Source organism: Neomonachus schauinslandi, chromosome X (assembly GCF_002201575.2).
Source record: "Neomonachus schauinslandi chromosome X, ASM220157v2, whole genome shotgun sequence".
Lineage (NCBI taxonomy): Eukaryota > Metazoa > Chordata > Mammalia > Carnivora > Phocidae > Neomonachus > Neomonachus schauinslandi.
This window is the reverse complement of record NC_058419.1, coordinates 114,549,202-114,564,732: the sequence shown is the minus strand read 5'-3', so window position 1 is coordinate 114,564,732 and position 15,531 is coordinate 114,549,202. Positions and strand designations below refer to the sequence as shown.

Below are 15,531 nucleotides of genomic sequence, written 5' to 3'. Positions count from 1 at the left end.
AGTTCTGTTTACTCCACTCATCTGTCTAGCACTTAAGGTTGGCTAAGGGACTAGAAGGAACATTGGTCCATAGTTCTGGTTTAGAGGATGTGAAAACTGGCTGGAAGCAGCAGTTACAAATTCGAGTTCAGATGTAAAAGCTGACTCCAAGAAACTCGGGTAAAGTGAACATGAAAATAATAGGAAGGAACATGGTCGTGTGACTCGTCCAATATTTGCATTTCCCTACTGAGCGACCTGCTCTCAGTACATTCAATCTTATGTTTGGAAATGGGAGAAACCTGAGGAAAGTCATTCTCTAGACGAGGCTCTTAAGCCTGCAGTCTGATTTCACCCGACAAAATGTCGCCAGCGCTCAGTTCCCAGACCCGGGAGGGTTTCTCTAGAGACAAGGGGGGCCGCCCACGCGACCTCGAATCCCTGAGGCCGAGTCCCGCCTGGTAGGAGGGAGCGCTAGGGGCTTGGCCCTGCAGGAGGAGCCAGACCACCCCGGAGCGCAGGGGCGTAACCAAGGTGAAGGGTGGGGCCCAGGCGGAGCTCATGGGCGTGGCCCGGGTGAGGGGGCGTGGCTGTGACGGGAGGGGAGAGGCCAGGCCGCGGGCCACAGACAGCTTGGCCTGGAGGGGCGTAGCCGGGGCCGCACGTAAGGACGTGAGGGGGCGTGGTCCCGATCATTTTGGGAGAGACTTGGAGGGGGCGTGGCCTGGGCTGTGGGGCGTGGAGACGGGGCGTGGCTATGATGTCCAAGCGCACTTGCCGCGGGTCCCCAGGCTAGAGCTAGCCGCCGAACTTCGTGCTGTGGAGAAACGCTAAGGTAAGGGCCGGTGGCCGACTGGAGTGAGGGCCACAGCGGGGGCAGGCCGACTCAGGGAGGGCCGGGACCGTGCTCACACACCCACACCCCGCCACGCCAGATCTCAGAGCCCGGACAGCTGTTAGTCCTGCGAGTATTGCCGGGGTCCCGGCACGGCATCGCCCTTTCCCCACTGTAGCCCTCTTCTACAATGGGAGTCACCAACCAGATGGCAGCACCTCCTTTAGAGTTATTGCACTTGCCGGGAAACAGCTGTCTGAGGGCCCTAGGAGGGAGTGTGGCCAGGGGTGGTTGGACGTGAATTAACTCAAGAAAGTCCAGTCTGCTGTGAAATACCTGTAGACAGGGGTAAAGGCTACAAAATCTGAAATAGCAGTTCCGGAAACCGAGGCGCAGCAAGCTGGGACTAACTAGGGTCTGGATTGTATTCCCCCCATCCCCCACCCCCTAAATTACCAGGGTCTGTGGACGGAGTCACAGCCACCTCCAAGGCAAGGGATCAGCATCCCAGCTGTGTCACGTGGACAAATCTGAGCCTTCTCCTTCCGCAATTACTTCTGGCCTTTTTGTTTTGTGCCCCACCCCAGAACTGAAAGAGAACCGCTGAAGTACAAACATTTTTGATAGTTACGAGTCTTTGGGGCATTCAGTGTTAAATGCTACTACCTTAAGCCTGGTGGCAACTCCTTAATATTAATGTAAGTGCCGTCCCCTCCCCTGTATTTTCCCTGGGAAAGTTTGAGAAATACAAGAAGTTGGGGCGCCTGGGTGGCTCAGTCGTTCCCGGCTCAGGTCACGATCCCGGGGTCCTGGGATCGAGCCCCACATCGGGCTCCCTGCTCGGCGGGAAGCCTGCTTCTCCCTCTCCCACTCCCCCTGCTTGTGTTCCTGCTCTCGCTATCTCTCTCTCTGTCAAATAAATAAAATCTTTTAAAAAGAGAGAGAAATACAAGAAGTTAATGTGTACATCTTAATTCGGTTAGAACTTGTTCTCCCCCAGCCACTGAAAACTATGTTGCTTTCTGCTTCTCCTTCTTCGTCCTTTACTGCTAATCTGGCCATCTCCTCTCTTTTATTAAAAAACCTTGCTGGAGGGGCGCCTGGGTGGCTCAGTCGTTAAGTGTCTGCCTTCGGCTCAGGTCATGATCCCAGGGTCCTACGATCGAGCCTTTCATCGGGCTCCCTGCTCGGCGGGAGGCCTGCTTCTCTCTCTCTCCCACTCCCCCCTGCTTGTGTTCCCTCTCGCGCTGTCTCTCTCTCTGTCAAATAAATAAATAAAATCATTAAAAAACAAAACAAAAAACCTTGCTGGAATAAGGAGAGGAGTAGGCAGATTTCTCTCATGAGGGAAGCTGCTCCAGACCCTACCTCTTATCTGCCGCTGCACGTCCCTCAGGGTGGTCACCGTTCACGGGTATGTTGGAAATGGAAAACCTTTCAGCTACCTGGGGCGTTTCTCAGATAATTTTTATGTCAGAACCAGGACTGAAATTCACGGAAAGGCCAAGATCAGCCAGGGCACCATTCTCTGGGCCTGTACACACCTTTCCTATTCTCCCTGGAGCCAGTCAAAAGGTTGTGATCACTCACAGTTGGGACTCAATAAAGATTGAGTGAATTGTGAGTGAATGAGTGAACTTTTGGAAATCTTACGGGAGGAGGACAATGCATCTCTTTGGCAGTGCTGGGGCACTTAGTTGCAGCACACAAAACAGTTACTAGAAATGTATTTTGAAACCTCTGGCAACCCCAGATTGGGATCATGATCTTGGGGAAGAAGTAGGTGAGAGGAAGAAGCTCAGCTTTTTCTATGCTGTCGGGACAAGACAGCATAACCTCTGATTTCCATTTCAGGGCTTTTGCAAAAGACTGGCTTCCTTTGAACTCAGGAGGTGAGAAAACGAAAGGTCAGTCTGATGAGAATCAAGGAATTTTTTTCAATGTAATTGTAACCTTTAGTTAGAGTACTTTTTTTTTTCTGTCTGTTTTGCATATGTATAAATGGCTTAATCAGGCAGAGTTCAAACTACAGTTGACCCCTGAACAGCACAGGGATTAGGGACACCGACCCCCTGCCCAAATGAAACTCTACCTATAACTTGATTCCCCAAAAACATAACTTCTAATAGCCCACTGTTGATCAAAAACCTTACCAATAACATAGTCAATTAACACCTATTTTATATGTTATATGTATTATATACTATATTCTTACAATAAATTAAGCGAGAGAAAAGAAAACATGATTAGGAAAATCATAGGGAAGAGAAAGTACATTTACAATACTGTACTGTATTAATTGGGGGAAAAAAACCCACATATATATGGAGCTGTGTTCAAAGGTCAGCTCTACCTGTCATTTAATGAATACATAATTTATGAATGATTCTTTAAAGGCTTTTAGAATTTTTTCTTTTTTCACACATTTCTTAGTCTGCAAAACAGCAGATAAAAGACATGGTAGTAAAAGCCAGGGACATACATAAATCATTAGTGATAGCAAAAGCATGGTACAAAAAACTTAGCACTCATGGGGCCCATCCAGGCTACGGTCCCATCTTAAAGACAAACTTAAGTAAAGACAGATTTTCTGTGAAATCTGGTAATGTATGCTATTAGTTCATTGTTATGTATAATGTTTGATAAACATTATTTGTGGTTTTACAAGCTTAGATTTTATGAGATCTGTAGGTAAATTTAAATAACCACCTATCAATAAATTATAATTTTAATGTCACAGAGTAGATTGGCTTTAGGCTTTAACATAAATAACCTCATGTATTGCTACAGGTATTATAGCCTAGCACTAGCTAAATTGAGTTTCTTTTTATTTGGATTTTCCTGGAACCTTCCTCACTGCTGACCTTCCATACTCTGTTCCTTCCTTGATTGTCTTCGACTGCTCCTTCTGTCTCTTGGCCTCCTTACTCCATTTTGTCAGGCTCCCTCTATACACCTGTTACTCCTGGGGGGAAGGGTGGGGATTTTCCTTCTCTCTCTAACCACATGACCTCTCCTGATCACAGATCAGAACTCTTTTCTAGATTTTTCCTCTCGCTGTCCCCTTGGACCTCAAATCCATAGGATTAGCAGGAAGACTGTCTGTCCTCTTTCCCTTCCCACCTGCTCCTTTTGCCAGTTTGTTTCTCTCTTCAGGCATTCATCCTCATTCTACCACCAGCATCATCCAGCCATAAAATCATGGGGCCTTCTTCAACAACTGCTTCCCTTCTCTCTCCTCCAGTTGAGTGCCAAATCCTACGTTTTTTACCAAAATGGCAATCTCCTGAATACAAAGAACTTTGGTCCATGGCTACTGTCACTCTCTGGTTCAGTGCTTCATATTGTCTCACTTGGATTACTGGAATTTCATTTCAAACTCACGTGCCCAAATCTGAGCTACTGATGTCCCACCCAAAACCTGTTCTGCACACTGTGGTCCTCATCTCAGTTCATGGCAACTCCCATCCTTCCAGTTGATTAGGCCAAGAATCTTCTAGCCATCCTTGACTCCTTCCTTTCACATCTTACCTTTCTTTCACATCTTATGGGCAGTCTCTCCAAGATATAGCCAACGCCCAACCCCTTCTCACCACTTCCACCATGACATCTTTTGTTCCAAGCCCCTGGATTATCCTGAATGATCTCCCTGCTGCTTTCCTGCTTCCCATCCCAGTTGATTTCCAGTAGGACAACCTGAGTGATCTTTTAAGAATATAAATCCGATGGTGTCCCTCCTGTGCTGCCAAAACTCCATTGTGCCCCCATTTCACTTAGAGCAGTGGTTTCCAATCAGAGGTGATTCCCCTTTTCCAAGGCACATCTGCGGTGTCTGGAGACATTTTTGGTTGTCACAGTTGGAGGGAGGTGCCACGGGCATCTAATGGGTAGAGGCCAGGGATGCTGCTAAACATCCTACAGCGTATAGGACAGCCCCCAAACTGAGTTATCTGGTCAAATGCCAATAATGTCAAGGTTGAGGAACCCTGAGTTGGAGAAAAAACCTTTACAAAGTAGCCTAGAAATATACATGATCTGGCAGCCATGACCTCTCCACCTTCTCCCTTACTACCCTCCTCCTAGTACACTCTATTCCTGCCATGCTGGTCTCCTTACTATCCCCTTGTATGTGCCAGACACGCTCCCACCTCAGGGTCTTTGCACAGGCAATTCCCTCTTCCTGGGCAATACCCTTCCTCCTGCTAGTCCTATTACTAATTCCTTCATTTCCTTCAATCTTTTGTTCAAATCTCACCTTCTCAGTAAGGCCTCCTTTGAGCAACTTATTTTAAATGCAACACTCCTTTCCCATTGGCACTCCAAATTTACTTCTCCTGCTCTGCTTTTCACTGAGTATATTTTAATTTAAATGTCTGTACAACTGACTTACGTATTACACTGCTGTTTATTGTCTGTCTCCCCCTACTAGAATGTAAGTTCCACAAGGGTAGGGACTTTGTTTTATCCCCCCAATGATCCTAGAACAGTGTCTGGCATTTAATAGATGTTTGGTTGCTATCCTGATGAATGAAAGGATAAAAGAGTGATGGATTGAATGAAGGATGGTTGAAGGAATCTCCTTGTCACTGACCTTCCCGGCTCCACTCTGCCCACTGCATTCCATCCTGTGCTATGTACATGGGGTCGTCGGAAACCGTCCTCTATGTACGGAATAATACCTGAGGGCCTTCCAGTCTCTTGGAAATCGGTATTCTTCAAGTTAGTCTCAAATCCCCATCTGGTTCCATTGCATCCCCCGGGCATCTGTGTGGCCAGCACCTTAAGAAATATTCATAACAGGGACGCCTGGGTGGCTCAGTCGGTTAAGCGTCTGCCTTCGGCTCAGGTCATGATCCCAGGGTCCTGGGATCGAGTCCCGCATCGGGCTCCCTGCTCCGCGGGGAGCCTGCTTCTCCCTCTGCCTCTGTCTCTCTCTCTGTCTCTCATGAATAAATAAATAAAATCTTAAAAAAAAAAAAAAAAGAAAGAAATATTCATAACAGACTTGGGATGATGGGAAGCTCAGATACATTTAGCTTTGTTACAAAACAGGACTTTTTTGTCTAAACACACAAAAAGTTATCTTCAGAGTCTATGTCCACTGCAGTGAGGTCAGCAGTATTCTTAGGAGCCAGACAGAGGGTCAGATTTCCACACCACAACATGCAGCCCCACCACTGGGTGAGTTTTGTGAAGGAGGAGGAAGGAGAGGGTGAGGTGGTGTCAGGCCGTCTGGAGCTTTGGTGTACCCCTAGCCCTAGAGAGTCAGTCTGGAAGTGGGCAGGAGACAGTTCCTCTGGGCCAGGTGTCATCAGCCCCCAGCCTCAGCACTGTGCACAAGCAGCATGACTGCGGAGTGCAGGGCAGCTGCCCAAGGCATGACCACAGCCGTGGCTCTCTGTGGAGCTAGGCCAAGGATCAGTCCCCCAGACTTCTCTGGCACCCCGCTAACATGCCTCAGATCCCCATAGAGCCCCTTATGCGGGACCAAGTGCATGCCGACTCGTCTGTATAACTCCCTTGGCAGTTAGGTATGCCCTTGACTGTATCTTACTACATCTTTCCCTTTGAAGGACTAACCAGCATGTCCTGTCTTTTGAGTGTATGTTGTACTTGTCATTGTCTTCCTGGGAATTACTAGGTCTCTTTTTCTATCTAATTGTAAGCAAGAAAGAAGTCCTTTTCCACATCTTTGCCAACCTCCCTCTGACACTGGGATTATTGAATAAACCCAAGGTTCTGCCCATTTCAACCCTAATTGTCCTCTCCAGCCTTGACTCCTAAACACCCCCGCCTCCCCAAATGTCCTCATAATCCCTGACATTATGCCTGTCTATCTCTACCTTTCTCCCTCCTGTTAAAATTGTCTCTCTCCTAATGACACATGGTTCAGATGCTGCCCCGTCCTGAAACTTAGAGCCTCTGCTCTCTGTGTTCTCATTGAATTAAGTCAGAGCTGTCATCACATCTGGCTTTGATTAGAAGTATTTGTTTAATTATGCTAAGTGCAGTAAGCCAGACTCAGGGAAAATATTGTATGAGTCCACTTACATGAAGTATTCAGAATAGGCAAATATGTAGAGACAGAAAGTAGAACCGAGGTTGCTGGGGGCAGCAGGGGTGCGGAGGAATGAGGAGTTTTTGTTGAATAGGTATAGAGTTTGTGTTGGGGATGATGAAAAAGTTTGGGGTACAGACACTGGTGATGGTTACACAGCATCATGAATGTATTTCATGCCACCAAATTGTACACTTGAAAAAGGTTAAAATGATAAATATGTGTATTTTACCATACTATAAAAAGGTAACTAAAAAACTCAGAAAGATTACTTGTTTAATAGTTTCTTAATAGATTGCAAGCTTGTGGGGATGGGGAGAAAACATGATTTTTTCATCTTCACCCAGCCCAGTGCTTTGCATGGGATAATCACTCATTATTGCTTCAATTCAGGGATGGAAGTCAATGGAAAGAAGCACAGAATTCAGGCAAGGTTTCCCCATACCTCTTAGGAATTTTTAAAAATTCATTTTATTGTCAAATTGATTTTATCAGAGAGAACCCTGTGTAGTTGGAATTGTTTGATGGTATTATCTCAGAAAGAAAATGAAAAACATGAAATTAAAAATCATCGCAAACTGCTTTCTATTTTCTTAGTGTTTGCATTTATAGCATGGGGAGCATTTTAGCAAGTTCAGTTTGAATAATAATAACTTCCGGGGCACCTGGGTGGCTCAGATGGTTAAGCGTCTGCCTTCGGCTCAGGTCATGATCCCAGGGTTCTGGGATCAAGCCCTGCATTGGGCTCCCTGCTCAGCGGGGAGCCTGCTTCTCCCTCTCCCACTCCCCCTGCTTGTGTTCCTGCTCTCGCTTTACCTCTCTCTGTCAAATAAATAAATAAAATCTTAAAAAAAAAAAAAAAAAGATGAAGGGTGTACATTAAGCCTCACTCTTAAATATTTCAGTTCAAAAAATCCTTTTACTCTGCTGATCTGCAATTATAAAGTATACAGTTTCATGCTGCACATAGTCTTACAAGTTAGAAAGAGGCATAAAGTTCTTGACGTGAACTCTCATCCAAGATTAGGGTGGAGAGATCAAGAGAGAAGTGAAATGTTTACATGAAGAAATAGGTGAGCGCTGAGAAAGTATCAGGTTACTGGGCTTTTTGCTATTTTTTAATTTTGGAAAATTGATAGGTTTCATATTCTGTCCATAAACTACCACCAGAGGCTATTTCCTACAGATGATTTTTATGGAGAAGAAATTATAAATTAATTTGGAGATATTTTCCTATGGAAAATAATCATGGACAAGTTTCTAAGATGTCTGTCATTTGCTTCAAAGTCTCACAGAGAGGGGAAGTAGGAGGGAGGATATAAATAAAACATGCTTGGCCACCAACAGATAATTATTGAAATAAAGTGTTGGGTAGATAGGTGGTTTTATTCTAGTATTTCCACTGCTTGTTCAAATTTGAAGTTTGCCAAAATAAAAAATTAAAGGAAAAAAGGAAATAGATTCTGAAATGAGGTAGCCAGTGGTCTATTATTCCTTAAGCCTGCTCAGTTAATTCAGTTAATGAAGGTATTTGAAAATGAGGGACTTTGACTTGGCTCAAGGCACTATCAAGATAATATCTTGAAAGTTTATTACCAATCTGTATTTGAAATCCTGAGTCAGACTTTTTTTTCCCCAAGATTTCTTATTTATTTGAGAGAGAGCCAGCGAGGGAGGGAGCACGAGCAGGGGGAGGGGCAGAGGGAGAAGCAGACTCCCCACTGAGCAGGGAGTATGAAGCGGGGCTCCATCCCAGGACTCTGAGATCATGACCTGAGCCAATGGCCGACGCTTAACCCACTGAGCAACCCAGACGCCCCGCTGAGTCAGACTTTTGTATATCTTAAATAAGGTACATATTGACATACCCCCCAAAATGTGTGTGTTTGTGTGTGTGTGTATGCACACACATAAAACTAAACAAAAGTGATTTTAACTTGGTTTGAGAATTTCTGACATCTCTTGGCAGTGCAGACATACTTTAGGTGTCACTGGTCTAAAGACCCCAGGTAAGGAGTTAGGCCAGCAGGTGAGGAGCCTCGATGGGATTCGGAACTTTCGACCAGTCCCCTTTAATGTGGTGACCGTGCATCTTTGCTCCCTGCGTTCAGTGTGTTCACTGGCAAAGTGATGCATACAACAGAGTGCGTGGCACCAGGCTGAGAGGCTGGCTGTTTGCCACAGTTCACTTTGCAATACTTGTCCAGACACATGGCTTGTTGCTGGTTATAAAGGGTTCTGCCTGGAGCCCTCATTTGTTCCTTTCAAGGCAGTAATAGGAAGTAACTCTGCTTCCTGCTTTTACTGGACACAGCTCAGGTGTAATTTTTTTTGTTCTCTCCTTTCCCTTAGGTGTAGCCTTCTCCTCTCTAGCTCCGATCTAGTGGGGTCAAGGGCAGCAGTACAGGGGAGAAGAGCTCTTTCACAGCCAATTAAAAGCAGTAAAGTACATGAAGAGAGGGAAGGGTGAAATGAGAACATTTGCCTCTTTGCTTAGCATTGGTAGGGATCATAATTTCTTTTTGTGACTTTGGGCCCCTCTCCTCCGCGCCGCCATTGCCAGACTTTTGAGTGCCCTCTGATAGGCCAAAGGCAGAATCTGAGGAGTCATGGATGGTTTTCCTTGCCATATGATGTGCATTTCCAGAGGCTCCAAGGGGGAGGAATTAATTGCACACCTGGAAGGTAGAGTTCATGCCTTGTTCCGCTTTGCATCCCAGCAGCCCACATGGTTCCTGGAACAAAGGAAATGACAATAAGTGTTGAAATGCAAACGTTTACTGGCAGAATTCCCATCCCTGTGAGACTAGCTTAGATTTGTCTCTGGATACGGTCCTCCTTCAGATCTTATCGGTAGGGATACGAGGCCCTCCTCTTAAATGGCAAGCATTTAAAAGTGTTTCAGAAGTATAGATAACCACACAACAGGGTGATGGCGGCATCTAGGAAAAGCCCTTCCTACTGTGCAAGAACCTGCTGGCAATCACTTCACAGTGTGCGGTTCTTGGAATCGGGATCAACATCCCCCTCACCAAGGAAGTGTGCCCAGGTCACCGAGCTGCCCTCACGGGCCAGGCACTGCGTCCCTGAGAGATGCAGCTGTGCCAGAGACAGACAGGGTCCTTACCGCCGCGGGGCTCGTGGCTGGGGAGGTGGCGTCATAAAGTCCATTCTCGATGAGGTGTGCAACTGCAGGCAGCACCGTGAGGGAGCCGAAGAGGGCGCCAGGCTCACCCAGTGAGCGGTGAGCGCATGGTCAGGGGAGGCTTCTAGGAGGTGGTGCAGGAGAGGAACGCCTGAGGGGAGGGGAGGAATTCACCAGGCACGGGTGGAGGAGGAGCATCTGCACAAGCCCTGAGGCGGGAGGGAGCGTCGGGAGCGGGAAGAACCCAAGTCCACGGGGCTGGTGTGCAGGCAGCAGTGGGAAGTGGACGGCACAGCAAAAGAGTCTGTCCTCCTGGGGTAACCAGTGAGTTTCCGGAAGAGGAGCGGATTAACCACCGACTCATCCCCCCCTCCTCCCCTCCCCCTCCCCACCCCCACCCCCACCCCTGCCATGTGTACTCATAGTCTGAGTGGTGTTGTCCTGCTTAGAGGTTTCCACTTGATGGTCAGTCTCCGTTGTTTATAGCTTTGCCTCCTCTGTCCTCCTGCCTCTAGGTTATTAGGTTCCTGCAAGTTATTTGGGACCCGGTCAAGATTTCAAGCTAAACATGGTGGCGACGAGTAGCCTGAGAGTCATTCTTCAAGCCTCTCCATGCAAGTCACTGTGGAGAAGATTGCAGACCCCCAGGTTCGTGCCAGCGAGGCCCTGCAGCCTCTACACCTGCACGTACAGAAGCCGGAACCGAGCCTGTGAGTACGCTGCTGCCTTAAAGAGAGCGAGAGGTGGGGGTGCCTGGGGGGCGCAGTCGCTTAAGCGGCCGACTCTTGGTTTCGGCTCAGGTTGTGGTCTCAGGCTTACGGTCTCAGGGTCATGAGATTGAGCCCCGCATCGAGCTCCACACTAGCTTGAAGTCTGTTTGAGATTCTCTCTCCCTCTCCCTCTGCCTTCTGCCCCCCACCTCCCCCGCTGGCCCATGCTCTCTCTCTCAAATAAATAAATGAAACTTTTGAAAAAAAGGGAGAGTGAGAGGCTTGGTGTTGCATGACAATGACGTGTGTCCTGTGTTTATCCATAGGTGTCAGTGGCATTCCAGAGTGGGATTATGTGCCTTGAGAATGTGAGAATAACTGCTTGTTTCTTTGTCTTCTAAAATAAATGTGGAAAATTCTTTTCCCCCGGGTTTATTGACATAGAATTGCCACCTAACATTGTGTAGGTCGAAGGTGTGCCATGTGCTGATTTGATACACGTATATATTGCAAAATGATTTCCATAATAGGTTTGGAAAGTTCTTTCCTTGACTAATTTTAACATGTTAAGATGATGTCATGTCGGTGGCGCCTGGGTGGCTCAGTCGTTAAGCGTCTGCCTTCGGCTCAGGTCATGATCCCAGGGTCCTGGGATCGAGCCCCGCATCGGGCTCCCTGCTCAGAGGGAAGCCTGCTTCTCCCTCTCCCACTCCCCCTGCTTGTGTTCCCTCTCTCGCTGTGTCTCTCTCTGTCAAATAAATAAAAACAAAATCTTAATAAATAAATAAATAAATAAATAAATAAATAAAATGATGTCACGCAGAAATAGGATAAGAGAGGTGTCCCAGTTTCAAATACTCTGGAACCTGTTCTGTATCGTTCTTGTTAGCAACAGTCTTCTTACTGACATTGATCCACAGACTGCGAATTATTTCTGTGAGTCTTAACGTTCTGGAAGTTGCATGTTAATGTTTGTCAGCAGGTCAGTAGCTTCACGCTCTGGAATATTCTTTCTCAAGTCACAAATGGCAGCGTTCATTCTAGTTGACCAGCTTACCAGTGTGTGCTCTGCCGTAGACGCAGCATATCAAGCGAGGCAGCAGATGGCCTTACGTGAACGCTCTCGTATCTCATTCCCCTCCTGAAATACCAGTTCCCTGCCCCGTCCCTATGGTGCAGGGATTGTGCACCGAGGTACTATTGACACGAGGGATGGGTCATTCTGTGTTGTTGTGGGTGCAGTGTGCACTGTAGGGTGATTAGCAGCATCCCTGCCAAATACCCATTAGATGACAGTTGTATCCCCACCCAGGTGTAACAACCAAAAATATCAGCAGACATTACCAAATGAGCTCTGGGGGCACAAAACTGCCCCTGCTTAAGAATCAGTGGGACGGGGACACCTGGGTGGCTCAGTCGGTTAAGCGTCTGCCTTCGGCTCAGGTCTTGATCCCAGAGTCCTGGGATTGAGTCCCGCATGGGGCTCCCTGCTCAGCGGGGAGTCTGCTTCTCCCTCTCCCTCTGCCTGCCACTCTCCCTGCTTGTGCTCTCTCTCCTTCTCTCTCTCTCTGACAAATAAATAAATAAATATATATCTTTTAAAAAAAAAAGAATCAGTGGGACGATAGGAGAGAATAATGTATTTATTTGTGGAGAGATGAGTTTGAATTTGTGGAGAGGTAAAATGGCTAAGTATATTGTTAAAGAGGAATTTTTCATATTTTCTGTGATTTTAAAGGAATTGACAAGAGTTTTCACATGTTGCCTTCCTTCTGGGTCTAAGTTTCTCCACTTTTTCTCTTTGGGTTTACTCTCTTTTGATTTCATATGCACGTAATAAAAAAAGAAGAAGGTAAGAAAGGAATGCTTTTAAATTAGTAAAACTAATCTAGCTAAATCCAAGGATTTGGAACTGCTCCATAAATACATTTCTATTATATATTTACTTTGTTTCCTCCAACAATGACAGTGTTCTCATTCAAGTGAACTGGTTGGAGTCATAACAAATTTCTGGTTGCTGGGTGTGGCTTCCTAACAACAGACCTACATCCTACCAGGACTGGCTTATTCTCAGCACTGGCATTTTGTGGTCTGAGGCTTAAAATGGAAAAAATTAGTCATGTTCATGTATTTACTAGAGTTTTACTTTTTTTAACAGAGAGTTGAAAGTTAAAGGTCTAAAAGCCAACATACGAATGTCTTTAGGATAGTTTGCTTCTTCTAGGGCTGACTAAAACAAAAAGTGGTGGCTTGGGGAGATGTGGGCTTTCCGTGATTAATTTGTCACATCAGATGTTCTTGTTTTTAAGTTACTAAGAAAAAAAGGTAACAGACATGATTTGATTTGGTTTTTGGCATATTGCACCACCCCTCCCTTTTCACAGGGGAGAATATTATAGTCTCTGCTGCCCTGAGCCACTGAGCATGTTGTCTTCCTAAATCCCAGACCCTCCACTGATCAGTTGTAAAAACAATACACATTGTATCTGGCAACTTAAAACTCCAGCAGAAGGCCCATTGTCTACTTGTGTGACAGAGTGACCCAAGATCATTGAGGGTTAGAAAAGATAACATGGAAAGTCCTTAGCTGGTGCCTGCCACACAGTGAGGACTGTTGGCACGTTACTTCTAGTACTAGGATTATCATCATCACCATCTTTATCATCATCATTATAGGCTCAGTGCCTCCCTCAGATGTTTGAACATTGTTAAGGTTGGGTTAAGCAGAATGAGGAGTAAAGGAAGTAGGAGGATATAGCAGATTCAGAAAGCAGCATTTCCCTAGAGCCTATCTGTGCTTTGTGCTTCACCTTCACTCCGCTCCCCGCCCTTCCCAGGGAATCATTGGCTGTCCACTCACATTGCTGTTTGCTCTTATCTCAAGGAGCAGACAGTGTTGACAATCTTAACTTGATTTGTAATATGACAAAATAAAGATAAAAGGCTGCACCTGTTACCCAAGATGAAAATAAAGTCAAATTCACTTAGTATATCTTCTACTGAAATTTATTTTGTCACATAAAAAATCTAGGGTTAGAGCATATCAGGAAACAAAGCCGAATAGTCAACAACAAGAAAATTTGATTTAAAAATCTAATAAAAAAATGGATCAGAGCCCTTACTTAACAGGCACCTCACCAAAGAAGATCTATAGATGGCAAATAAGGGTATAAAAAGGTGCCCTACTATGTGTTCTGTGATCAGGGAAATGCAAATTAAAACAACAAGATATTACCACACACCTATTACAGTGGCCAAATTCCAGAACACTGACCACACCAAGTGGTTATGGGGGTATAGAGCAACAGGAACTCTTACTCATTGCTGGTGAAAATGCAAAACGGTACAGCCACTTTGGAAGATAACTTGGCAGGTTCTTTTAGAACAAAATATATCCTTGCCATACAATCCAGCAGTCATATTCCTTGGTATTTACCCAGCACTGTTGAAAACTGATGTCTGCACAAAAACCTGCACATGGATACTTACAGCAGCTTTCTTCGTAATGGCCAAAACTTGGAAGCAGCCAAGATGTCCTTCAGTAGATGAATGGATATCTTAACTACGGCGTAGCCAGACAATGGAATTTTCTTCCTCACTGAAAAGAAATGAGGGCGCCTGGGTGGCTCAGTTGGTTAAGCGACTGCCTTCAACTCAGGTCATGATCCTGGAGTCCTGGGATCGAGTCCCACATCGGGCTCCCTGCTCGGCAGGGAGTCTGCTTCTCCCTCTGGCCCTCCTCCCTCTCATGCTCTCTGTCTCTCATTCTCTCTCTCAAATAAATAAAAAATCTTAAAAAAAAAAAGAAAGAAAAGAAATGAGCTATGAAGCCATGAAAAGAAATGTAGGAACCTTAAATGCATATTACTAAGTGAAAGAAGCCAATCTGAAAAGGCTGTAAACTCCGTGATCCCAACTATATGACGTTCTGGAAAAAGCAAAACTATGGAGACAGTAAAAAGATCAATAGTTACCATGTGTTAGAGTATAGGGAGGGATGAATAGGTGGAGCAGATGATTTTTAGGGTAGTAAAAATACTCTGTATATTATGATGGATACAGGTGAGTATACATTTGTCCAAACCTATGGAATATATAACACCAAGAATGTAAACTATGGACTTTGGGTGTTATCCTGTGTCAGTGTAGGTTCATGAATTATAACAAATGTCCTACTCTGGTTGGGGATGTTGATAATGGGGGATGCTGCATGTGTGGGGACAGGGGTAAATGGGAAATCAATGTACCTTAAATAAATTAATGGATAAATAAAGTCTTAAAAAATTAAACATGAGGGGTGCCTGGGTGGCTCAGTCGGTTAGGCGTTACCTTCATCCCGGGTCACGATCTCAGGGTCCTGGGACTGGGCTCCACATCGGGGTCCCTGCTTAGTGGGGAGTATTCTTCTTCCTCTCCCTGTGCCCCTCTCCTCTGCTCATGCACATGCTCTCTTTCTCTAATAAATAAATAAAATCTTTTAAAAAAATTAAACATGAGATCTTAGAGCATAATAATATAAATTTAATAATGTTAATTCTTAATTTAATTAAATTTAAAGAATATCATCTAGAATTGAAATGGTACATATTTGCTTTATTATTATTTCATTGATTCTTATTATTCATGATCTCTACTTTTAGATGGAAGAAAAATAATTTTTTTAGGACAATGTGGAATAGAATGGCACTGTATAAAATCTAGCCACTAGTCCCATGTGTTTATTTTCATGTAAATATAAATTTATTAAAATGGTATGGCTGCATGTTGCTAGCACTTACCATACTGAAAATTTCCGTCATCAGAG

The 15,531-nt window shown here is 45.3% G+C and overlaps 1 protein-coding gene across 1 annotated transcript in view; it reads left to right on the top strand.

The window, feature by feature from the left end:
- Nucleotides 1–783: 783 nt before the first annotated feature.
- The window catches only part of CA5B (carbonic anhydrase 5B), a 48,768-nt gene continuing 34,020 nt past the window's right edge, over nt 784–15,531 (top strand). The window contains exons 1-3 of the mRNA XM_021680831.1: nt 784–814; nt 2,669–2,721; nt 10,533–10,727. Coding sequence (XP_021536506.1) covers nt 10,586–10,727 — 142 coding nt within the window. The 5' untranslated portion in view covers nt 784–814; nt 2,669–2,721; nt 10,533–10,585. The remainder of the gene's footprint in view (nt 815–2,668; nt 2,722–10,532; nt 10,728–15,531) is intronic.